Source organism: Penicillium robsamsonii, assembly GCF_028829455.1.
Source record: "Penicillium robsamsonii strain IBT 29466 chromosome Unknown utg000005l_segment0_segment0, whole genome shotgun sequence".
Classification (NCBI taxonomy): Eukaryota; Fungi; Ascomycota; class Eurotiomycetes; order Eurotiales; family Aspergillaceae; genus Penicillium; species Penicillium robsamsonii.
In genome coordinates, this window is record NW_026643223.1 from 781,609 (window position 1) to 804,772 (window position 23,164).

Sequence of the window (23,164 nt, forward strand, 5' to 3'; positions counted from 1 at the left end):
TGCAACTCTGGCATTTTCGGGGAACAGTAAAAATACAAGTGGAGATCAAGCCCGTGGAAGGGAAGCTTGCCATCGAGTAGAGAAGGAGAATCATTTCGAAGACTTTGTTATAAGGTGAGGATTGGAATCAGACCTTACACCGATCAGATCTGACTATTCCGCTTGGTGTGCATTGCAGTCTGTGTTTCGGTTGGGAAAGTTGGACCTGGCTCTCCCTCATTTGCTTCGGTCAAGGTGTTCATGCCAATCCCGTGCTCCGCATCGTATGCGTGGATGAGGCCTTCGCGGTCACCGTTCCCATTGAAATATGCGCTCGAGGAGCTTCGGCGGGACTGCATTGAGCGCCGGGTCTGGAAGCTCGCCAGACCGTCTGTTGGCACTCCATCCTCATCAAGCTTGGAATTCACCATGGTATGTCCATCAGGGTCATGTCGCGAGAGGTTCAGGAGGTACACGCCAGTGAAGATGATAAGGAATCCACAAAGTAGAGATATGGTGTTGACGGCGTCGGTGGTATTAAATCCCTTGAAAAGGATGAAGGAGGCACAGAGGGTCGCGGTTGTGAAGGTGACATAGTAGAGGGGATTCACGCTATTGAAGGAATCATGTTAGCTTCGCATCTTCATATTGATTGATGTCTACACTCACATCGAAGTCGAGAAAGAGTTCAATGCCTTGTTGAAGTAGTTCATCTGCGTCAGAATGCAGAACAAGGTCACAATGGCAAAGACGTAGGTGGATGCGTGGACAAATTGGTTGTTGCCCCCAATGGTCAATTTCACTGCAATACCAAAGGCCTTGACGGACATGACGGAAACTGATCCGACAGTTGAGCAAATCGAGATGTAGATGAGCGGGTTCTTCTTGCCATAGACTGGCGCAACCCGGTAGATCATCAGAGTCGAGAACACCGCAACTGTGATACAGTAGAAAAGGAATCCTGGTCGCAAAGTCAGCGGTGGTTGTCGGGCGGACACCGATCAAGTATTCGTACCTGGCTGAACCGCATATCCCAGAATCTCATCGACTGTCTCCACCTGCTTGTCTGGAGGCGCATGAAGAACGATGACGACCGATCCCAGCAAGCACAGTGCACAGCCCAATTTTCCTAATACACCAAGTATCTCGTTAAGGAAGTACGAGCTCAGGACCGCACTGTGTCATATTAGCTGTGTGATTACGCAGGCCACGAAGAGATATCCCTACCCAATCAGAACACTCAGCGCACCCAAGGGCGTAACCAGGATGGCAGGCGCAAAGGCATACGCAGCAAAGTTGGCGACTTCACCAAGGGCGACTATGAATCTGTTAGCATCTCCCGGATGTCAAATCTGACCATTGGATTTCGTACGTGTCACTATACCGCCCCACCACACCGGACTCTTCAAGTATGAGAATCCTTCGCCTTCAAACCCATGTCGTTCTGTGGCTTGCATCAAGCCCTGTATTCAGACGTATTAGCGATTTCGCTCCGATGATTGTTTTGGACCGAATCGCCGTGGTATTTGTTCGGCGCCCGGGGTCCAATCGCTCGTTTCCTAGGATTTGTGGCACACCAACCTTTTTGGTGATAACGAAACTCGTACCGATGGCCATGGTAGATACAATGGCTAAAATAAGCCCGACATATCTATAGGGGCGCAGCGCGCAACCACGTTAGAGCTGGTCAAGCTTGCCCTTGGGGGCCAATTTGAGCTGTTGGGAGAACCATACTTATCTGGAAGCATTTTGACGTAATTCCTCTGTTAGGAGCCGAGTGCTCCTACTGTCGAAAGACCTCCAGTGCCGGCAATGGATCAGGGAATGGGCGCAAGAGACTGTGAGCGGGAAGGAAGGGATCAAGGTAATAGGCCAAGAAATTGACTAGGGGGAAGTAAACAGAAAGACGAGCCAGCGTGAGATTTCTGATGAGTAAGGAGGATGTTAGGAAGGCAAGCCAGAAGAAGCCAAAGGCCAGAGATGCGTGCGGTGGGGTTCCGTTTCAAGCCCGATCGGGGGACGCGTAAGAGCACAACGGCTTGGAAGGGCTTGAGGGGCTTGGGAGGCTTTCGAAGGGCCGAGGTGCTTTAGGTAAAAAATTTTAATTTTAAAATTCCCTTCATATGAGAAATACGCCTATGCTAGATATGCAGAAATACAATAGGTGGCCCCATCAGTATGTAGGTTGGTTACTAGGGAGTACATCATACTATTATGTGTCACTGTCTCTATCTTCACGGTCCTTTTATGTACATAACCCTACATGTACCATGGAGATCTTTTATTAAAATACAAGTCAAAAGACCTTGGACCCTGAAATGAAGCCAAGATCGGCGTTTCAGCTCCCCCCGAATGCGGCATTTCTATACTTAGCCTGGAATCCCCAGAGACTTCAAAATTGGGATCCACTACACATGACTCTCGGTGGCTGAGTTATTGAGTATAAAACTACCAACTCCGTAAGTTGTACATGTATACCCTGCAAAACATAAGACAATATCCCGATCCGCTATCCCCGGAATGTTTGTCCTTTGTACCCCATAATTTACACGAAACTAGGCTAGGGGTATGCGATCAGACCAATTCTTGTTAATTTGTAGTTGAGAATCAGACAAGAAATCTTAGGAAGTACGTAGATAGCAGAAGCAGGTTGAATAAAGATTTATTTGAATACTACAAACACGTGGCCTAACCCATCGCGCCGATACGCCATATCCGGAGGAAAATGCATTCGAAAAACACGCCCCCTCAACACCGAACAAAGATTTTTGGCCGAAAGCCCGTGGTATCTTGAATCGCAATGGGAAAAAATCAAACAAAAAAGAGAGAAAAAAAAAGTAAGAATAGATGGGTAATCGAATGCCTCGAGAGCATCCGGGGTTGTATCCAGATGGATAAGAGAAAGCGCACACCCCGAGTTGAAGGCATGCGCGTGCTGGGGAAAGGGGTCGAACATACCTGTTTCTTGTTAGTAGTCGAACGAGACACTGTGTCCATCGGTCGAGGTCGTTGCTGGTAAGTATGATTAGTATGGTGGAGGGTAATAGTCGCGCGGAACGAGCCAAGGGTCAGGCTCGCTGGGCACCAGACATGACAGATGAGAGAAATGGTAGAAATGGCTCCAGGGGTAAAGGAAATTGGGAACGTGGTTTACGAAGAGCGGCGACGTTTGGTGTCAACAGTGGTTTCCACCAGGTCCCATCCGTCTTCATCTTCGCGGGACCGTTTGGCAGACGGGATCTGGTTGGTTTGGGGGTCGGTCAGGGAAGGGTCTGTTCCAACCGGCTCTACAGTCTCCGATTCTTCAAAATGGGTGTCATAGTCGCCAAAATGGTTCTCGTCAAACTCGTGATCATCCGCACCCTCATCATCAGCTGAAACATGAGCATCGAGCTCATCCTCAGGGTCGTCGTAGTCTATGCCCTCAAAGTGATCGAGGGAATCGTTCTCTGTATCCCTCGGAGGAGTCTGCATCAGGTCTACAGCGATTCCGAGTAGATCATCTGCAGGCTCTGGTGTTTGCTCCTTCCTATCAGAGGCGTCATGCAAGCCGCTGTCACGCGGCGGCGCCGGCTGGTCAAGGGAAGGGCGAGTGGTATGATCCTGCAGAGGAATTTCCGAGACAACTTCGTCCGTCGGCGGGGCATCTAACTCATCTGTGTCCTCTTCATCAAGGACAGACGCATGATCAACTGGTTCTTGAGCATCAGCATCAGCATGTTCACTGCCAGTGATATCTTTTTGGAAAGCCTCTGAATCATCGGCCGAGCCGATGTCTTCATGCTCGTAGTATTCTTCGGTTCCAAGACCATCGTTCTCGTGGTCCTCTCCGTAATAGTCCTCCTCGTTTTGATCTGTGCCGGTGTCCACAGCAACATCCGGAGGGACATGCTGGGTGCGCTCTTTGACCTCGCTTGCGCCAGGCAGTGCAGCTACAGTAGCAGTAGAATCACTTTGTGGGCCCTCAGAATCATAGTGCTCTTCGTTCGTATCGCCATGGTCATGATCGTATCCTTCATCTTGGTCTTGGGCTCTTTCGAGCTGGCGAGACACATCAGAGTGATCTGGTTCTTTGCTCTCGGGCTGGGCTAGATGAGATTCAAACTCAGGTGCAGCCTCGGCACTCTGCTCACTGGAAGTAGATCTATTCTCATCCTGCACATGCACGATCTCTGGTTGAGGGTCAGAGACAACTTCGGGCTGGACCTGAGAAGGTTCGCTATCTAGCGCCTGCTCTTCTTCGGGCCCTGGAGCCGTTTGCACTTCCGCGGTCGAAAGCTCTTTTTGGGCCTCGGCGGTGTAGTAGACTTCGTCTTCGTGCTCTTCGGCCCCATGGGCGTCAAGATCCCCCTCAGAACCTGGCTCGGCTTCATCATATTCATCCCATGACTGAATTTCGGCATGAAGTTCGGAAAGCTTTTTGCCGTCAATTGCGGCATCATTGAGATCTGCGATTTCAGCCGGGAACGCACGCTTGGTGCTCAGTGTAAGATAAAGAGCATCGGGCTCGGTAGTGCCATCGTTACGACAAAGTCTAAGGTAAAGATCTAGGATCTGATGCAGGGTTACTTGAGATGTATGGAATGAGTCCTGAGCGGATTAGTCAGTATGTTTGCCGATGGGGGATATTTGAGAAGGTACTTACCTCTGTCATTTGGATACCGAGGGTGTCAATATCGATGACCAAGACCTCATTGCCTGTCATGGTTCTTTGAAGCACCTGTCGCAGAGCCTTGAATATTTGACCAATGTTGTCGTATGCTAAACCTTCATCTTCAATAAAGAATGTATCCGCCAAGTCTCCCTCCAGGGGAGGGAACAGAGCGATTTCGCAGTCCTGATAGAGAATTTTCACTGGATGAAGAGGTTCATCTATGTATGTGACCCGTTGAAGAGATTCATCCACATCTGAAACTTTATGGTTTCCCTCAGGCACAGGCTGCGCCTCTGGGTCCGCAGCGGTATCAGCGTGGGAATCTTCGGCGGAAGGTTTGATTTCACTGGTCTTTAGGCCTTCGTTGGGAACTTCGGGTACCTCAGTCTCTGACACAGAAGGTTGCGATATCTTGTTAGCCTCTTCACCAATATCTGCCTTTACGTGATGATCGCTAGTTTCGGGGCTGATGACGTTTTCGGATGGTTCCTCAACAAGGTCATCAGCAGCAGCCGTGTTCGGCTCAGCCTGAGTCTCTGGGGCCTCAACTCCGGCGGCCTGGACTTCGTCTTGAACGGGAGCAAGTTCGACAGAGCCACTTGAGCCTTGAGGTACCGCTTCGAGGTGTTCCACGGTTGTGATTGTGGCATCCTCCTCAATGGGGCTGGCGGCGTCTTCATTACTGCCCGCAGGTTCAAGATGAATAACGGGAGCGGCAATACTGACGTCTTCGGTCTGATCGGGTTCAATCATTTCTTGTTCGTACGGCTCTTCCTCAAACTGTACGTCAATATCGTTGTCTTCATCGGCGTAGTTGTCAGCGTCGATCATCGACCCTTCGGAGGGTTCATCGGCCATATCAGCATCGTAGATCGCGTCATTGTTGAGTTCGTTATGCTGAGAAGTAGTTGTAAATTCATCTGCACCCATCATATCACTGTCCATATTCGAGACATTGTCCTCCATCAGGTCGATGTCGATGTCAAAGTCGTCAGCCTGCCCCTGATAAGGCGAGGCCATCTCCATAGAATCACCCGTAGCTGGGATTTCCATCATGGAGTATGCAATCAAAGGATCTGCTGTCATAGCAAGAAAACGCGTAAAAATGGGCGCTGAGGGTCGTAGGTAGTATTGGAATGTTCAGCAATGACGTTCCATGAAAGCGGTTGAAATGAGGGTTGAAAATGAAATAAAAAGATTCCTCGGCGATATTCAGAGCAAAAGGCTATGAGTAAAGCAAAAGAAACGATGAACTGAGTGCTGGTAGAGTGTATTCAACGCGTGAGAAAAAGATGAAGTGAAGAGAAAGTGTCTGGTCGACGACTAAGCGAAAGGAATGCACGGGCCAACCGCCGAAGTGAACAGAGTAGCTCCCTACCGCTTCCAACCATCAACACCAGGGTGTACGCTTCTAGTCAACCCTACACTTCTCTAACATTTTCTATACTCTGTTCTCTAATCACTCTTTTATTGCCATCTGTGTGCCCCTTTTGTGCTGATTTCTCACCATGGTAAGCCTTTGTTCAATCCAATTTGCGGGGGAATTACACTAATCAACACACAACAGGTCGTTCTCGCAGCGTCGATATGCACCCGCGGAGGTAAAGCGGTCCTCTCGCGCCAGTTCCGGGAGATCTCTCGGTCCCGAATCGAAGCCCTTCTCGCCTCCTTCCCCAAGCTAGCGGACTCCGGAACCCAGCATACCACCGTTGAGCAAGACAACGTGCGCTTTGTGTACCAGCCATTGGATGAGATGTACATCGTGCTGATCACCAACCGTCAATCGAACATTCTCCAAGACATCGATAGTCTCCATCTCTTTGCGCAAGTCACCACCAGCATCTGCAAGAGCCTAGACGAGCGGGAGATTCTTCGCAATGCCTTTGAGCTCCTGAGTGCCTTCGATGAATTGGTGACTATGGGATACCGGGAGAACCTTTCTCTCTCTCAGATCAAGACCTTCCTGGAAATGGAGAGTCATGAAGAGAGAATCCAGGAGATCATTGAGCGGGTATGTTGTGAAGCCCCCGGCGAGGTTAGTTCTTGGCTGACATACATCGATAGAACAAAGAGCTGGAGGCCACCGAGGAGCGCAAGAGGAAGGCGAAGCAGCTGGAGATGCAACGCAAAGAGGTTGCTCGCACAGGCCGTGCCGCAGCCGCAAGAACTCCATCATACCCCGTCTACACACCCCCAGCGCGTCCCTCTGTGCCTGACACTTATGATTCATACGAGGCCGAGAAGAAACAGTCCTTTGCCAAGTACGTTCGGTGAATTCCTGGTTTAACCGTTGCGAGACTTCTACTAACTGTGTGGTAACTAGGCCCATCCCCACTCGCGGCAAGGGCATGCAGCTGGGCAAGAAATCAAAGGCAACGGATATCTACGAGAAGGTCCGGGGTGATATGGGCCCCGAAATCGAAGAGGAGAGCCCACTAGTAGCTCCACAAGCTTCGGTTCCGGTGCACGACATTCCCTCAGCCCGCGAGTCTCTCAGTGCGGACCGGGAGCCCATCCAACTCACAATCGCCGAGGCTATCTCAGCCACGCTTACTCGGGAGGGAGCCTTGAAGTCTTTCGAGGTTAAGGGTGATATGCAGCTCCGTATCACCGATCCCTCACTTACCAAACTTCGACTTGACTGCCAAGCCATTCCCACACATGGCGCACAGTTCCGTACCCACCCCAATGTCGACAAAGCTCTATTCACCAATTCTTCCGTGATCCAACTGAAGGACACTACTAAGCGCTTCCCTGCCAACAACTCCATCGGCGTCCTCCGGTGGCGTGTTGCCAGCTCGGCTGATAATGCCGATATTCTCCCCATCACATTCACCGTTTGGGTAAACAAGGGTTCCGACTCCACCACCGTGACCGTGGAGTATGAGCTCACCGGCGATGACAGTCTCCGCGATGTGGTTGTTACTATTCCATACGGCACAACAGAGCCTGCTGTATCTAGCTTTGATGCGGTCTACGAGGTCTCCGGTGACAGTCTGGACTGGAACCTGGGCACTGTTGATGAGTCGAACGCCTCTGGCAGCTTTGAGTTTGAGGCGATTGATGCCGATGAGAATGAGTTCTTCCCGATGAGTGTACGCTTCACAAAGACCAAGCCTTTCGTGGATGTCGACATCAACAGTGTTTCCCTGTTGGAGATGGAGGGTGAAGAGGTTGCGTTCTCGAAGGATATTCGAAGTGTTGCGGAGAACTTCCTCATTGAGTAAAAATGGGCTTGGACTACTGTATAGAGTTCCTAATGATGTTCGGACTGTGGTGTTCTTTGATTACCAAGATCGTGTTGAGCCAATGACTTGTTTGATTTTTAACTTACAATAGTATAACCTTTTGAAACATCCAAGTTAACTATCAGGGTTGGGGCCTGACAGACAAGGCCAGCTCACAATAATCATCCGAACGTAATGGAACGTCAGGATTATGGTCTTCGTGTCGCAAATTAACTCAAGACAAGACGGGAGAGGTTGGTGAGAATTGCCGTTAAGCTTTTCCCCCCTTGGGGATTATCATCATTTTCCCGAATGAGGTCCTGGCCTGAATGCCAACCAGGGACGAACTGCAAAGTTTGTGCCGCCACCGTCTAACGTCAGATTAACTTCGAAGGGGTCTGGGCCATTGGACACTCCAGAGCTGTTTGCTGACCCGGCAAGTCTTCATATTCTTTCTGCTGAAGCTGGTTCGAGAGGAAGTTCAGTGTTCATGGGCTTCTTGGAACACACAATTCAGAGTTCCAAGGCCTTAGGGCTGAAGGGGCGCTGCATGGGTCGAAGCTTACATCTGGGCATCATCTTCTTGAATCCGATATCCACGACCCTTGGTCTCTGCATCGGAGTCCAGAGCCAGCCGGTACCAACAACCGAAAGCTGACCCTGTCAAAAGATGGATCACCGGGGGAGGTAATCTGATGGTTAAACCAATACCTCAGGCTCTCTGGAGTAATCCAATGCAAGACCACAGAGGCTGTTTGGTTGATGGCAAATAGCGTGATCAATAACCAAAAGAAGTTATTTTGCTCATGAAAACGTTGAACTTTCGCCCCATGCCCTACAAGGAGACTGAGGCAAACCCGCACATAGCTATTCCTGATTTGGCCAACGGGTGGCCGGCCAATGGTGCGCGTCTACTCATTACCCTAAACAAGCACTAGATGTCATCACAGAGTATCGAGCTTGACCAGCCCACGATTCCCAACGGTGCCCGAAACCCGAACCTCTTTTCCTTCATCTTTCCCCGATCTATGCTTCTCATGGGTCAAATCCTAGGGTGTTTTATAAAATCCAATGACCTCCTTGTCTCACACCATTAGACTACTTGACTTGACAGATATCACGGTAATAAGCAATTGCTGATATCGTCATTTCAATATATATCAAAAGCTTTGGGGGACCTACACATTTTCCAAACTCAATTTACTCCAAGTAAGTAAAGAATGAAGATGTAGTTACGAATTCCACTGACATGCAGTGAAAACAGCTTCAGTGATCATACTTTTTTGTGGTTCACCATGAGTAATATTCCATTTCCCTCGTGGAATGATCAACAGAGCCTCTTCAAATTTTCGTGTGCTGATGCAGACACGTGTAATCAGTTGTCCAGTGTGGTAAGTGTGAAATCATGATCACCCCAAGGACGTGCTATCTGATAAAGCATCTATAGGATAACCCAGTTCCTCATTTTCAACGAGGTGAATCTGAAGTGGGCACCAAGAAAATGGCCATCCCGCGACTAGCGGAGGGGGCCGAAGCTGCCTTCACCTCTCCTGGTAGGTTTCATCGTCGACACGTTCGTCGAGCATGCGAGTCGTGCAGACAACGGAAGACGAAATGCACCGGAGACAAGTCCGGATGCCGCAATTGTCGAGAGGCTGGAATCATCTGCTGCTATACCGATGGTAAAAGGGAGAAGTCCAAACGGTATGCAGAGCCAATACAAAAGCACGTCGGCGTTATTGCAAGAGCTGACGTCTACAATTAATTAAAAAAGACAATTGGCAAGCTTGTCCGCAAAGGTGCAGGCATACGAAGATGTCATTAGCAAGCTGAGCAATCGGTTTGGCGTGTCTGATGAGCAACTCGTGAACATTGCCCTGGCAGCGGTATGAAGTTTGACCCCCATCCGATAACTATGTTATCTAACACCAACAGGGATCGGCCCCGGATTTGGCATTCAATCCAGAGACGTGCCTTGCAGCAGCTGGAGAACGAAGAATTTCATGGCATGCGGGTTCTGAGCCACCGCCCTCCCGAGCATCATCCGTTAGTCCCCTGGAATCGGGCGACCAGACAGAAGAGGACTTCAACAGAGACGAAACTGCACGAGCAACGGGCTTCATTGGAAAAAGCTCTGAGATCACTTGGCTTCAAAGGCTTAGCAAAGAGATCAACAGTGAATGTGAGGCCTGGCCAGCAACTATTCCCAACACAGATGACGATAACGGTCTGCCCTCTCCAACTCTGACGCCTCGGCTGGAGAATCCAAGCGAGCCATGGGTAGTGGCCTCCAACTATTACCTTGATGACCTGGATATTCCAACTGCAGATCAAAGTGATATGTATGGAGTCCCATCACGGGAGATGGCAGGCAAAATGCTCAATGCCTATCTGACTTCGGTGCATCCTTCCTTCCCGATCATTGGGGTTTCAACCTTTGTCCCCCAATTCCAGGTCTTTTTCAGTCAACCCTCTCTCAAACCAGGAAACAAGTGGCTCGCTATACTCAACCTGATTTTTGCTATTGCGGCTAAATACCAGCAATTGACGAACTCGGACTGGAATGAAGAAGACGATGATCATCAAATGTACTTCTCAAGGGCGCGGGCCTTGAGCTTAGAAGATCAGATTCTCCATCATCCTGACCTACAGCAGTTGCAAGTCGAGGGGCTTACTTCATTCTATCTGATTGCGTCAGGGCATATCAATCGGTAAGTTGACAGCCTGCGGTGCACATCTTGCAATAATATACTCACGACATTGTTTCATGCAGGGCCTGGAAACTTTCCGGAAGTGCAGTTCGAGGAGCGCTGGCTCTTGGATTGCATTTGCGCAACGTGGGTGCGAGCATATCCGACACTTCCAAGGAGATACGCTACCGGGTGTGGTGGTCATTGTATACACTGGATCATCTACTTACCATCATGACTGGGCGTCCTCCATGTATCATCGACAGCTCTTGCACCACACCAATGCCTGTTCCTTTTGATGAGACTGATTTCCAAAAAGACGAGGTGGCTCGGCTGATAGGCACAGCTGTACTCCGTACATCTAGTGGTTCCGAGCGGATTCCCGCCAACAACAGCGCAGAGGACCTAGAATCAACGGCTGATTCTGATTCGAATGATGTGCCTACTGAGGGCGAGACAAAAATGAGCCGCACCGAGTATCTCAAGTCTCTTCCGCCTTGCACTTCACTTTACTTCCTGCAGTTGGCCTCCCTGACCAGCATTTCCAAGCGGATGACAGTGAAACTCTACAGTCCGGAGGCGTTGCAGTCCCCATGGGCAAGCACTGAATTTACCATCAAAAGCCTGATGCTGGAAATTGACTCGTGGTTCATGAATCTCCCTGCTGCATACGATTTCACTTCGACACAGACATCCCAATGCCCCATCAGCCAGCGAATGGGTCTTGCCTTTCTATTCTACAGCACCAGAATCGGAATCACCCGGCCATGCCTCTGCCGCTTGGATCAGTCCCCTTCCGAAGAGGACAAGACTTACGAGTTCTGCAACAAGACCGCGGCGGAATGTGTCGAGGCTGCATGCCACATGCTTACGCTATTCCCGGATACCCCAGACTCAGTACTGCTATACCGCATGTCACCATGGTGGTGCACATTACATTATCTGATGCAGGCAGTTACTGTTCTCCTACTCGAACTGGCATTCCGGGCCCAGCACGTTCCCGAGAAAGCGACAATGGTATCCAAAGCCGCAAAGAAAGCCCTGGACTGGCTGTGGACGCTATCAAAAACCAATATGGCGTCAGAAAGGGCCTGGAAGCTCTGTGACGGATTCCTCCGCCGCTTGGCACCACATATTGGAATCAACGTGAATGATTTCCCTACCACCGAAGAGCCAGACTCCCTCTTTGATGTCCCTGATACTGCAGACACTGCTGCAGTGCTAGAAGAGCCAGCAGCGGATGATGTGGCATTTGACCCATCCGCAACTATCCCTGCAGCAGTGGCCGTTGATGCTATCTCCGCCGAGTTGGACTCAATCGCTTGCTCTCCGATGGATCAAGCCAACACTACTCCTCTTGGCATGCAGGACCCCTACGCTCTCGAGACACCGGATCTACTCGACCAGTTTATCAAGCAGGAGAAGGATCTCTCAGGCCCGAGCTCGTATGATGAATGTTTCCCGTATGACCCAGCCACTGGGCAGATCACGGGCTCTTTCTTCCCATCTGGTCCGAATATGGAACTTGATATGGGGTACTTCTGGGGTGATCCAGTGTGTTGAACGCTTGGCATCCATGTGGCTGGATGGGACAACATTGAAATAATAGAAAAGCAAATCAAATTGGAAAATATCTCTGCATTTATCTGGATTCGGGTTCTTTTCTTCTGTCGCTTCATTTGCATGCCATCAAAAGAAAGAGAAAATTCCACACCTGTCTTCATATAGACACCATAGAGAAAAGTGATTCTTGTTTCTCTGAATTTCTCTACGAGTCACAATTCGATACATTGTATTGTGATAGCTTGTTATCCATCTCGAAACTTTGATCATATCCATTGGCATCTGATAATTCTATGTACACTAATACTATATCTCACTACAAACACTACAATGCAAGTCCATCGTCTATCGTCCACATATACTTCCATAGAACCTCCAATATTAAGCTTCTCCCAGAACCAGAACCTCCAAGCCCATGTACTCCCAAAGTCTGGATGTCTAGAGCCAGCCGGAAGCCACCCCTAGATATAAAATGCGAGTCTAGACCGGTCGAAATTAATTCTTATCTTCTAATTCTTGGATCATTTTGTCGTATCCTCGGACTCGCCGCTAGGGGGAAACGGACCTTATCGTGGTTCTTCAATCATTGTGACGTTGAGTACCTGTACGAATCAGAGTTGGAAATCAACTGAACTGGGTAACTAGGCATGTGCTCTCTTATTTTTGTCAAGGGAGCAGTCGGCACCGAAGAGTGTACTTCGTCTGGGTCCATATATTGGTAATATATAGAGCCATGTCGGGCAGGTTTTCTGTCCTGAATTGGTGAAATGTAAGGCCCAGATACACGCTATCTCCACTTGATGACTGGTTCCAGTGTGCGAGATGATAGTTCAGGGTTAACTCGTTTATGATCAGGACACAATCTAAAACTGCAGTAGACTTCTAGAGTTTGGGAATGACAAGGCCCGTTTCTCGGAAAGTGTCGAAGTCATAATATAGTAGGCTATCCGATGGAGTTGTAAATCGGCTTAGGCTCGTACAGAGGCACCCTAGAGCTTTTTTTAATACATGAATTGCGATGTAGATAGTCCAATAATTTATATATAGTGGTTGGAACATCAGCTTGAGCCCGCTGCACTCCAATCCCTCCGAGTAGCAGTAAACAACAGCTGTGCGAGTTCTTCGTGTGGCGTGGAACGGGTGACTTGGTTTTTCGATGGTGCTGAAGGGTAGTACACAGCTGTAACCCTCGCAAAAGAAATATCGACCGCGTGTTTCTTGCGCGTGAAATCTGCCCACCGCATCCATTTCGAGGGTCGAGATGGGTCTGAAGCAGCAGTATCCGAGACTGCGGGGGCGATACCAAGGAGACCACGGTCATCCCAAACGAATTTCTCAATGCACTCTAAAGCAGGCATAATTCGACGTCGTACACCACAGCCGGTGTGGGCTTCGTCGACAGCATAATCAGGATACTGTTTGATAGAGGCGATGATAGCTGTAACATCAGACGGTGGGCCTGGGGGTTGGTCGTTCCTGGATTCGCCAGCTGTGTGATCGTCATCGTTGAGAGTTGAGTCGAAATCCGGGTCTATCAATGTTGATCCTAGAAATATCGTTTTCGCGCGCATTGAGAAAAATCGGATCATTTGACCGAGTTGGAAGAGGTCGCATTGGCTGGCGTTGTTGAATCCGCCTCGGCATTGGAAGTGACGAGATTGAAGAAGCGAATGTGCAGATGCAGTGAAGGCCGCACCCAATGTCCTGTTTGCTACGGGCTTTGCACTGTCAGTTCCCTCCATGCCCCCATAGACTCGAAGAAAATGAGCTTGTAGGTCGGTGATGGTGTTCAGGACATATTGACGACGACAATAGATTTCCTCTGCAGAAAGATGATTTAGCTAACTGGAACTAATTGGGGTTCACTCTCCAGAAACCCACCTTCTAACCCGTTTGGCAGATATCTCCAGCGCAAAGATTTTTCCTCGGGGCCTTCTAGCCCGTTTACCCAGAATCTTGAGCCCACAACTAGCAAGACATGGGTCATGGTTCTAGTGAGCCTTGAATCATTAAGGAAGACGGATATAAAGATGATCTGTCGAATCCGATCTTCCTTCATTGACAACAAAGCTGAATTAAACCTGGCAAGGAGTGCAGGCTTGGTCTTGCCATATAGATATCCAATCCTCTGCAGGACGTCTTGGACAGCACGAGGAGAATTCAGTGAATCGGCAAGGTCGATCATTCTCGCAACAAGCGATGTAGACTGGGTCTTCAACTCATTTTCAAACGCAGTCCTTTCGGTTTGTTCGAAAGAATCAAGGCATAGAATTTTCAAAAATAACTCAATGGCATCTTCTCCGCACATGTTGGTAGATTGGACACCGGGAAGCCTGACTGTTGGTAGCGCATGCTGTGAGGCTGAGTCTTGTATTTGGGTTTCATTCCAAGCTTGCTTTTGGGCACTGAATTGCCTTCCCTCGGAGAACTTTGTGGGGTCCAGCAGTGCTTGGAAATATGGACTGTGGGAGGTAAGGTGCTCACTTGCCACCCGCCATTTGCGCCTGGTTGGTGACGATGGAGAGTCGCCGGGAGCGATGTACTCGAGGATCAAGTCCCCATTTGCAGAGATTATTTTAATGGGTGATTCCTTGTTATCCTCTTGGGGGTCATTGTGAGTAGAAAGCCCATTGTGATGGCCTGGGGTTTTGGTTGGGTTCATGACGAGTTCCCCGAAGGTCTCTTTGGTTATGATATGGCGTTAAACTGTGGTTGTGAAGGTAACACATTGGAAGTGAAAGAACCATGGGGATTGTCCAAAAGGTGTGTTATGTACTGTCATAGTAACAGTCTCAAAACGCGTTCATCATGAAGATGACGATTGGTGTTCGATATCAATGAGGTCGACTGTTTGGCAATCAAGCACTAATCCAATCCCATGATCAGATTTATAAAGATAAAGATAAAAGACAAAACTTTAATGTATAAAGGCTTGGGAAAAGATAGAGCAGGATAGCTATACAGTTGAAAGCACTTTCACAGTTGATATCCAAGCCCACCTAGACCCTGGAGGCGATTCCCACAAGATGACTAAGAACGGGCACATGCTTTGGCCTGATAATATAGGCATCAATACAATGGAGGGGTTTCTTAGTTACTAGATAGAATTCGTACACAAGTTAGGCTAGCTATTTATTTGTTCATCAACTTCATTGGTATATATATAAGACACTTTTTGTTGCAAATACCGGCGCAAGTCTTGGAAATATTCGCAAAAAGTAAAATACAATGGGCGTATAGCAAACTCAAGTCCCAAAGTTGCCAAAATGAGGCCACCAAAACTCGTCAACAGCCAGCGAGTATGCAGAATACAAGCGCTATTGCGTGACATTATACAACAACAACCACAGGAAGATGTATGAGTTTGGGGCCTACCGATTGCTTTCGAGGACCGCTGGCTTCTTGCTCTTGTCGGTTCTTTTCTCGAAGGGCTACCGCTTGCCCGACGAGATGATATAGGTATTGCGCAGTGTATGGAGTTTCATAGTCGGAGTCGGATGGTGTAATTCCATCAGGCTTGACGGTAGGATCAAACTCAAAGCCAAGGCTAAGACTAGGTGGTACAAAGGAGAATACACCGAGTGATTTTTGTTGTCCATTGACGTAAGGCAAGGTAGCGAGTTTGGCAGCGCTGATGTCTAATTGGGGGTTTCCGGTACCGTCGAATAATGCCAAATCACAAATATCATTTCCTCGGTGATTCACGAAAAAGGGCTCGCTTGTTGCGAATCCGGCGACAAAGTCGGAGTTGGCACATGCAGCGACTATCGTACTTTGGCGGAATTCGGAGGTAAATGCGTATTCAGTGGTGCTGGGTAGAGAGAGTGCAACGCTGCGGGCCAGTAGCGGGGGGATTGGCACACCGTCATCTGTGTGAATGTGTGCGTGCGGAATCACAGACTCGGTTGTGACCGAGATGGTTGACGATTTCCGTAATACTGAGCCCGTATTATTCGGACTGAATTCTTTCCAACCATTGCTTGTTTCCGTATAGGGGATAACCATTTCCACTTCATCGCTAGACGAGTGATTATTTGTTTCGGCCGAAATCTCAGTTTGGATTATCTTTGCGGTTGTTGCGACTGCCTCGCGGGCTGCCAATCTCAAGGTTGGGATCAATATATCGTTTTCTTGTTGGTCGATTGGAGCCGCGGGGGCCCAACAGGTGGCCAGGTTGGACCATGTTGCCGTCCTCAATGGGCCACTGGTGTATGACTTTTTGATCAAGTCTGCCAATACCTGCCTTGTCTCCAACGGCGTATCCGCTCTGCTGATGAAATTTACTAGAGGGTTCAGAATCTTGCTTGCTTCCCACAGTAAAAATCTATGTTTCCTGGACAAATGCTGAAGCTGTTCGATGGTATCGCTGGACCAATCGTCGATGGCATCGGCCGGAATTTGTAGTATGGCGATGTATGGGCCGATATCTGCGGCCAGCCGCAGGAGTGAAGCCGAGTCGATTTGGCTGACGGAGGCGTGGGCGATCACGGGCTGTCCATAAGGAAGGGTCTTTTTGGTAGCTATCAATGTTTGCAGGTAGGCCAAAATGGGGTTTTCCGGGGACCAGTCTGCTGTAATTGACATTGTGGATCGAGGAGGACTGAGAGAGGAATGCATCAGATAATGGAAAGGAGAAGATTACAAGAAAGATGAGAAAAGCAAAGGTAAAGAATTTGGGAAGAGGGGCTGAATTCTCCACTCTGACTAGTGTGTTTAATCCCTGCTTCAAATTGAAATTGACCATGCAGATGCCGATAAATAACCCATAATATCGTAGGGAATCTTTCCGGCAATAGCCCCGCGTCCCTCGTAGGATAACACTAATCTCTCAGTGGATATATAGGCCGAGAGCCGGGCGCGTACAGAGAGATTGTGCTATGAAAAGTACGAAGGAATATATTTTGCCATGTACTTTGTGTATATGCTAGGGTGGCCTTTGGCATTAACAGGTCTTTTCTGGACAATTTCGGGTTTCGTTTCCACCCCGACTTGCTGTTCCTGTCAGATGTACTTATGGGGCGCGTCTCCATAAATGGAGCCAATATGGGGTCTAACTGCGGGTTTTCGTATTTATATTAAACCGATCGACCGGGTGGCAAACGAGAAACAAGTCTGATAAATGGGCCCCCAAAATTAGGGAGGATTGTTCAGAAACCCGTCGAAGGAGCTAGCTTAGGCTATTCGGCTGCTTAACAGTTTAACACAAGTCTAGCCTATTTGGGTATAGCCTGTGTGTGCAGACCCTATATCTGACCTCGGGACTACAACAGTCGATGATCTTTATTCTTGTTCGGATAGATTGCATGTTACCTATTAGACTATCACGTACATACGGAGTATGAACCTGCTACATCCATCGGTGACTGGTACTTGATAGCCATTGTAAGGTACGCTGCTGATCTACCTGCATGACCTTTATCACCTCATGGTATGATTTTGACTACTCTAATGGCATTGATTTTTGTCCCTGTTATCAAGTAATGTTTTTCACACCTGTATGGACTCACGCAGTGTTTGTCGGCGATCTCTTCCCCTTTCCTTGCCTCTTGATAAGAGCGCTAACGGCGCTCTGATGGTCTGTTGATTAGCCCCTATAAAGCTATACCAGATAGCTTCTTAGTAATGGGTGCTTTCTATCATTGGAGAGCTAAAGATCACATTCTAGTTATATCTCATCCATGCTAAACTTCTGCTTCGGCACAAGCACCATATCCTTACCTAAGTGTACACTCTTCAACAATCCTTTATCTTTTTTAGATGAGCATCCAAGATCCCTCGCTCATCTTACAAGCTTCTGAGTATAGGAAAGCACAAGGTTGAATGTGACTACTATTCAATCAATTTCGCTTACTATTGCTGTCTGCGTCGAAAATATGATAGATCAGAATACTTCGGTTTTAGGTCTGTCTGGGCTTTGATTGCATTTTGCTATCCTTTGTTACATAACAAAAGTTAATTTGACAAACTTTAAAACAATTCTGTGCATTCTGATGATTCTGGCTTCGTATCTTCTAATCTTCTTTTCCATCTCGCAATACACAACTGCTGTTTGTAACCGATATTACTCGCTCTTGGTATAGAAACACCGAAAAGCAAGCTAAACAGGACACTGGTAGATTACTACAGAACAGATTAGAATGGACCATAACGGCTTAGCTAGCTAAGCCGGGACCGAGGTCAGCGCCTCAATGCGGCTTAGAGAAGCCCCACCGATGAAAAGTAGAATATGGAGTTACCTAGAATGTGCATAAGTACATAACTATCTTGCATTTTCCACTTGAATAGGGAATTATGTAGCAAGTAGGCTATCCCAAGTCCGAGGTGGATCTTTTAAAGTGGTATGATCCAATTGTAAGTCGACGATTCGAAAATTTCCAAGGCTCCGGAGCGGGCGGATCCCTGGTTCCTTTTTTTGTCACGCCACGCCTCCCCTTAATTCTTATTATTGCCGCCTCGCCGGTTTTTTCTCTACTCTTCCTATTTTTCCCTATTTACATCTCTGCCAATATGCCTGGGAGAGTAATGCCGACGTTTACCTCAGCTGAAGTCCAATCTCACAATACCGCCAAGTCATGCTACATCACTTTGGGGGCTAACGTTTACGATATCACCGATTTCATCGACGCCCACCCCGGTGGCGGTGATCTCATCTTGGAGTATGCCGGTCAGGATGTGAAAGAGATCCTGAAGGATGAGATCTCCCATGAACACAGCGATGCTGCCTATGAAATCTTGGACGAGTACCACATTGGTTTTGTCTCCGAGGTTCCAACGTCTGCCAAAACTACGACAACGACAACCATCGTCGAAACCGTGACTGAAACCGAGTCTGGCCCCATTTACACAACAACCGGAATGTCACGGGCGGAGGATCTGTCGATAGACACCGACTATACTCAGGACTACAAGACCCACAAGTTCCTAGACTTGAACAAGCCGCTTCTGATGCAGCTGTTCTTCAGCGGCTTCTCCAAGGAGTTCTACTTGGAGCAGATTCATCGGCCTCGTCACTACCGGGGAGGAGAATCCGCTCCTCTGTTCGGCAACTTCCTCGAGCCTCTCAGCAAAACGGCGTGGTACGTCGTGCCAATGATTTGGTTGCCACTGGTTGGCTACGGAATTACGGTCGGAGCTGCCGGGCTGGGGAGCTCCATTGTGGCTGGCTCCTATTTCCTTGGTGGCTTGTTCCTCTGGACTCTGATTGAGTATTTGATGCACCGATTCCTCTTCCACATTGACCACTACCTTCCGGACAACCGTGTCGGTCTGACCCTGCACTTCCTGCTCCACGGTATCCACCACTATCTCCCGATGGACAAGTATCGTCTAGTTATGCCACCGACACTGTTTGTGGTCCTAGCTGCTCCTTTCTGGAAGCTGGCACACGCTGTCTTCTATTACAACTGGTACGCGGCAACGTCGGTATTCTGTGGCGGCGTTTTCGGCTATATTTGCTATGATCTCACCCATTACTTCCTGCACCACCGCAAGTAAGTTGAACTCTTGACTCCGATGCAATGAATCCACACTAATATCAATCCAGTCTCCCTTCGTACTACAAGGAGCTCAAGAAGTACCACCTCGCGCACCATTTCGCCGATTTCGAGAATGGCTTTGGCGTGACCAGTCGATTCTGGGATCGGGTCTTCGGCACTGAGTTGGTGTCCCCAGCCCCGAAGGGCACCAAGGCTCAGTGAGCCCAACCCAGGCTTAATATGGGACTGTCACTAGTCCTCAAGTCACGATTTAACGCCGACCACGATCAAGTCACTACTCTCTGGTACTCTTCAAGTACATTGGCTACTGGAGTTTCTGGTTGGTCTTAAGGGTCCACTTCTTGTACAATCAATACCTTCGTCATGTCATTGTGATGGTGCTAGATGCGAGGCGGAGTTGATACCTTTTTTTACACACATCACTTATCAGTGTATATGAACGTTAATCATAATGCAAGAAAATAATATCTTTATCTCCATGGTATCCTATGCCTGCTAGATGCAGTTGCTCTCCAGTTGCTTGGGTGAACTTTACGTAGGCATAAATACAAGCATTTACGTAGGCATAAATACAAGCGGCCATTTGTTGCCATTGAAGGGTGCAGATGATCCCAAAAGAAACGGCAACCCTCTAGAGCATCAGACAGTCAGAGGGAAGTGCAGAGAGAATAATGGATAGACTCTTCTGGGGGTCTATTTATTATATGTCAATCTAACCGTAAAAAATTTCAGGCTAAGTAGTTAACTAGTTGTAGATGTACTAATTAAGGTTGCCAGTTGGCGTACAGGGAGTTTGCCTCAGGCCAATTATTTATGCCTTGGATTCAAGGCGAAGAAAATCTCATCCGATGCTCACCGCCTCGAGCCTCTTGAGCTTTGCGATCAACCAAACTATTTAAATAATATACCAACATTCAAGTGTCTCAACAACTCCCTCGAGAATTTGCCGCGTTCGTGGCTTTGCAAGAAAGAAGCGTAACGCGCGTAAAGGTCCCGAAAACCAACGGAACATTTCGCTGATCCATCCCATCATAAGGGTTCGAAAGCCAACTCTGCGTCTCCTTTCGCCATCTGACCCCTACAAAGTGACAATATCCCTACCCCGATCAACGACAGGCTACCTCCAAAAATGTCTGGACTTGATGTAGAGGCTCTCCTTGAGTCCACTGTGGCCGCCCCCGCCGAGGCCCCAACCACTTCGGAAGGCCGTGACGACCAGTCTCGCGCCGGCACCAGCGAGCGCCGTGATCGTTCCCGCGACAGACGCCGTCGCCGCGACCACAGCCGTGATCGCCGCCCCGATCGAGACCTGGAAGGCGATGAAGTCATGAAGAGCGACACTGTTAGTGCTAACGGAAGCCTTAGAAGCCGAAAGAGGAGCAAGAGTCGCGAATCTGAGCGGCGCCGCCCTCGCCGTGACCGTGACGACTACCGCTCCAGCGGCGACTTCTATCGTGGTGGAGGTCGCGCTCGTTCCCGTTCCCGTTCTCCCTATGATGATCGCCACTACCGGCCCAATCGCCGCCAGCGTGAGGAAGAAAGACGCCCCCGCGGTGACAATGATGCTCGTCGTGGATCTTCTAGCCGCAAGTCTCCCGAACTTAATGAGGATGAACGTGACAGGCGTACTATCTTTGTGCAGCAGCTTGCCGCTCGTCTGAGAATCAAAGATCTGTTTAACTTCTTTGAAAAGGCCGGCCCCGTTAAAGATGCTCAAATCGTCAAGGATCGTGTCAGCGGACGCTCCAAAGGGTATGTTTTCACATGATCGCTCCGTACAAGTACTTGCTAACATATGTATAGTGTCGGTTACGTCGAGTTTAAAAACGAGGAGTCTGTCACCGCCGCTATCCGACTCACCGGCCAAATGCTCTTAGGAATTCCCATCATTGCGCAACTGACTGAAGCGGAGAAGAACCGCCAAGCTCGCAACCCCGAGGCTACTGCAGGCAATCAGCACACCGCACCATTTCACAGACTCTATGTTGGTAACGTCCATTTCAGCATTACTGAAGACGATCTCACCAATGTCTTCGAACCATTCGGCGAGCTCGAATTTGTTCAGTTGCAAAAGGATGAAACCGGCAGAAGCAAAGGTTATGCCTTCGTTCAGTACGTTGTCCCTCCGTCCCTCCAAGTTCTTGGCATTTCCACTAACTGACTTTAACCAGATTCGCCAACCCCGAACAAGCTCGAGACGCTTTGGAAAAGATGAACGGCTTCGAACTTGCTGGACGAGCTATTCGGGTTGGTCTCGGCAATGATAAGTTCACCCCCGACTCGCACGCCAATCGTCCCTCAGGTGCTTCGTCTACAAACCAATCAAACTTCCAGGGATCCTCATTCTCCGGCCAGGGAGGTCGTGGCGTTCAAGCCGGAGGCTCCAACAACTTTGACCGTGCTGGCGGCAGGGAATCCGAGAAAGGTGCCGGTGCCAGTGCACTCGACGACACAGATGTTGCTGGTGTAAACTTCAACAACTACTCTAGGGATGCATTGATGCGCAAGCTTGCAAGAACAGATGACCCCCAGCCTTCTGTCGACGACCGTCAGAAGTTCCTCCGACCCAAGACCGAGACTAAGCCACTCCCCATCAATGTCAACATGGCTAGTCGTTGTGTTTTGCTTCGTAACATGTTTGACCCCGCCGAGTAAGTTTCCTTGACTTCATCATGAGAGAATGAACGCTAACCCATTTACAGAGAGACCGGTGAATCCTGGATCAAGGAACTCGAGGAGGACGTTCGTTCGGAGTGTGAGGAGAAATACGGCCACGTTGTTCACATTTCACTAGATGTCAGTTCCCAGGGAGATATCTACTTGAAGTTCGACCGCGTTCAAGGTGGTGAGAATGCCATCAAGGGCCTCAATGGCCGATACTTTGGCGGAAGACAGATCACCGCCCAACCCGTCGTGGACGCCGTCTACAGCAGTCTTTTCTCCCGGACTAAGGCTATCTAGATGCTCATCCCCGAGTACATTCAACTTTTGATATTCGATATCTAACATGGCACATTATTCGAAGGCAGATCCCCCCCTGACGTCTTTCTTGGACTTGTGGACGGCTCTGCTACCCGGTAGGTGCCACTCTTTCAGCGTTTGTTTTTTTTCTTGCTCGGCCACTCCCGTGTGCCATTTGTCTCTTCTTCCACTTCTGTGAGTAGAAGTGGACCTTGCTACCGATATGATCGTTTTTAGCAGCGTGATTTAGCATCTTGTTGCCCTGTTTGTTTAGTTTCAAGGTTGTCAATGGAGTTACGTCAAATATTGAAGATTTTGCCCTGCTTGTAGTACGTGTAATCATAAGTGGAGCTCAAAGAAGAAAGACATTTCACTTCTTGTATAGATGTTTTTCATTCACTCTTTCACAGTTCCGTAGATCTTCAAACAGGAATTGTGTAAAGACTACTTTAGTCAAGAATCGTAACCTGTGTATATAGTTTCAATCGGTAAATACATATGTTCCCTTTAATGCACTAAAAGAGCTATCCGACGGAACGAATGTGCCGGTCCGAATCTTCTTATCTACCGACGCTCGGGCCAGATGTGTTCTCC

The 23,164-nt window shown here is 48.8% G+C and overlaps 8 protein-coding genes across 8 annotated transcripts; 4 read left to right on the plus strand and 4 right to left on the minus strand.

Annotated features, from left to right (window-relative positions):
• Positions 1 to 143: 143 nt before the first annotated feature.
• Positions 144 to 1,596, minus strand: N7447_008333 (DUF803 domain membrane protein; the record flags this gene model as incomplete). Its single annotated transcript, XM_057232595.1, has 6 exons — positions 144 to 591; positions 649 to 940; positions 995 to 1,155; positions 1,207 to 1,297; positions 1,352 to 1,442; positions 1,561 to 1,596. The coding sequence occupies 6 exons, from the start codon at positions 1,594 to 1,596 to the stop codon at positions 144 to 146; spliced, it is 1,119 nt and encodes a 372-aa protein (XP_057082137.1).
• A 1,533-nt stretch (positions 1,597 to 3,129) lies between these two features.
• N7447_008334 (uncharacterized protein) lies at positions 3,130 to 5,719 on the minus strand (the record flags this gene model as incomplete). The annotated part of the gene is made up of 2 exons (XM_057232596.1): positions 3,130 to 4,569; positions 4,625 to 5,719. 2 exons carry the CDS (start codon positions 5,717 to 5,719, stop codon positions 3,130 to 3,132), a joined length of 2,535 nt encoding a protein of 844 aa, XP_057082138.1.
• Positions 5,720 to 6,141: 422 nt separating this feature from the next.
• On the plus strand, positions 6,142 to 7,860 carry N7447_008335 (coatomer subunit delta; the record flags this gene model as incomplete). Its single annotated transcript, XM_057232597.1, has 4 exons — positions 6,142 to 6,144; positions 6,201 to 6,644; positions 6,698 to 6,894; positions 6,957 to 7,860. The coding sequence occupies 4 exons, from the start codon at positions 6,142 to 6,144 to the stop codon at positions 7,858 to 7,860; spliced, it is 1,548 nt and encodes a 515-aa protein (XP_057082139.1).
• Positions 7,861 to 9,155: 1,295 nt separating this feature from the next.
• N7447_008336 (CeGAL family transcription factor) lies at positions 9,156 to 12,113 on the plus strand (the record flags this gene model as incomplete). Its single annotated transcript, XM_057232598.1, has 5 exons — positions 9,156 to 9,251; positions 9,308 to 9,564; positions 9,635 to 9,746; positions 9,796 to 10,571; positions 10,634 to 12,113. 5 exons carry the CDS (start codon positions 9,156 to 9,158, stop codon positions 12,111 to 12,113), a joined length of 2,721 nt encoding a protein of 906 aa, XP_057082140.1.
• A 1,058-nt stretch (positions 12,114 to 13,171) lies between these two features.
• N7447_008337 (uncharacterized protein) lies at positions 13,172 to 14,775 on the minus strand (the record flags this gene model as incomplete). Its single annotated transcript, XM_057232599.1, has 2 exons — positions 13,172 to 13,935; positions 13,995 to 14,775. 2 exons carry the CDS (start codon positions 14,773 to 14,775, stop codon positions 13,172 to 13,174), a joined length of 1,545 nt encoding a protein of 514 aa, XP_057082141.1.
• Positions 14,776 to 15,443: 668 nt separating this feature from the next.
• N7447_008338 (uncharacterized protein) lies at positions 15,444 to 16,697 on the minus strand (the record flags this gene model as incomplete). The annotated part of the gene is made up of 1 exon (XM_057232600.1): positions 15,444 to 16,697. One exon carries the CDS (start codon positions 16,695 to 16,697, stop codon positions 15,444 to 15,446), a length of 1,254 nt encoding a protein of 417 aa, XP_057082142.1.
• Positions 16,698 to 18,620: 1,923 nt separating this feature from the next.
• On the plus strand, positions 18,621 to 19,810 carry N7447_008339 (fatty acid alpha-hydroxylase; the record flags this gene model as incomplete). Its single annotated transcript, XM_057232601.1, has 2 exons — positions 18,621 to 19,603; positions 19,657 to 19,810. 2 exons carry the CDS (start codon positions 18,621 to 18,623, stop codon positions 19,808 to 19,810), a joined length of 1,137 nt encoding a protein of 378 aa, XP_057082143.1.
• A 928-nt stretch (positions 19,811 to 20,738) lies between these two features.
• Positions 20,739 to 22,570, plus strand: N7447_008340 (putative RNA splicing factor (Pad-1); the record flags this gene model as incomplete). The annotated part of the gene is made up of 4 exons (XM_057232602.1): positions 20,739 to 21,361; positions 21,413 to 21,721; positions 21,781 to 22,260; positions 22,312 to 22,570. The coding sequence occupies 4 exons, from the start codon at positions 20,739 to 20,741 to the stop codon at positions 22,568 to 22,570; spliced, it is 1,671 nt and encodes a 556-aa protein (XP_057082144.1).
• Between the last annotated feature and the right edge of the window lie 594 nt (positions 22,571 to 23,164).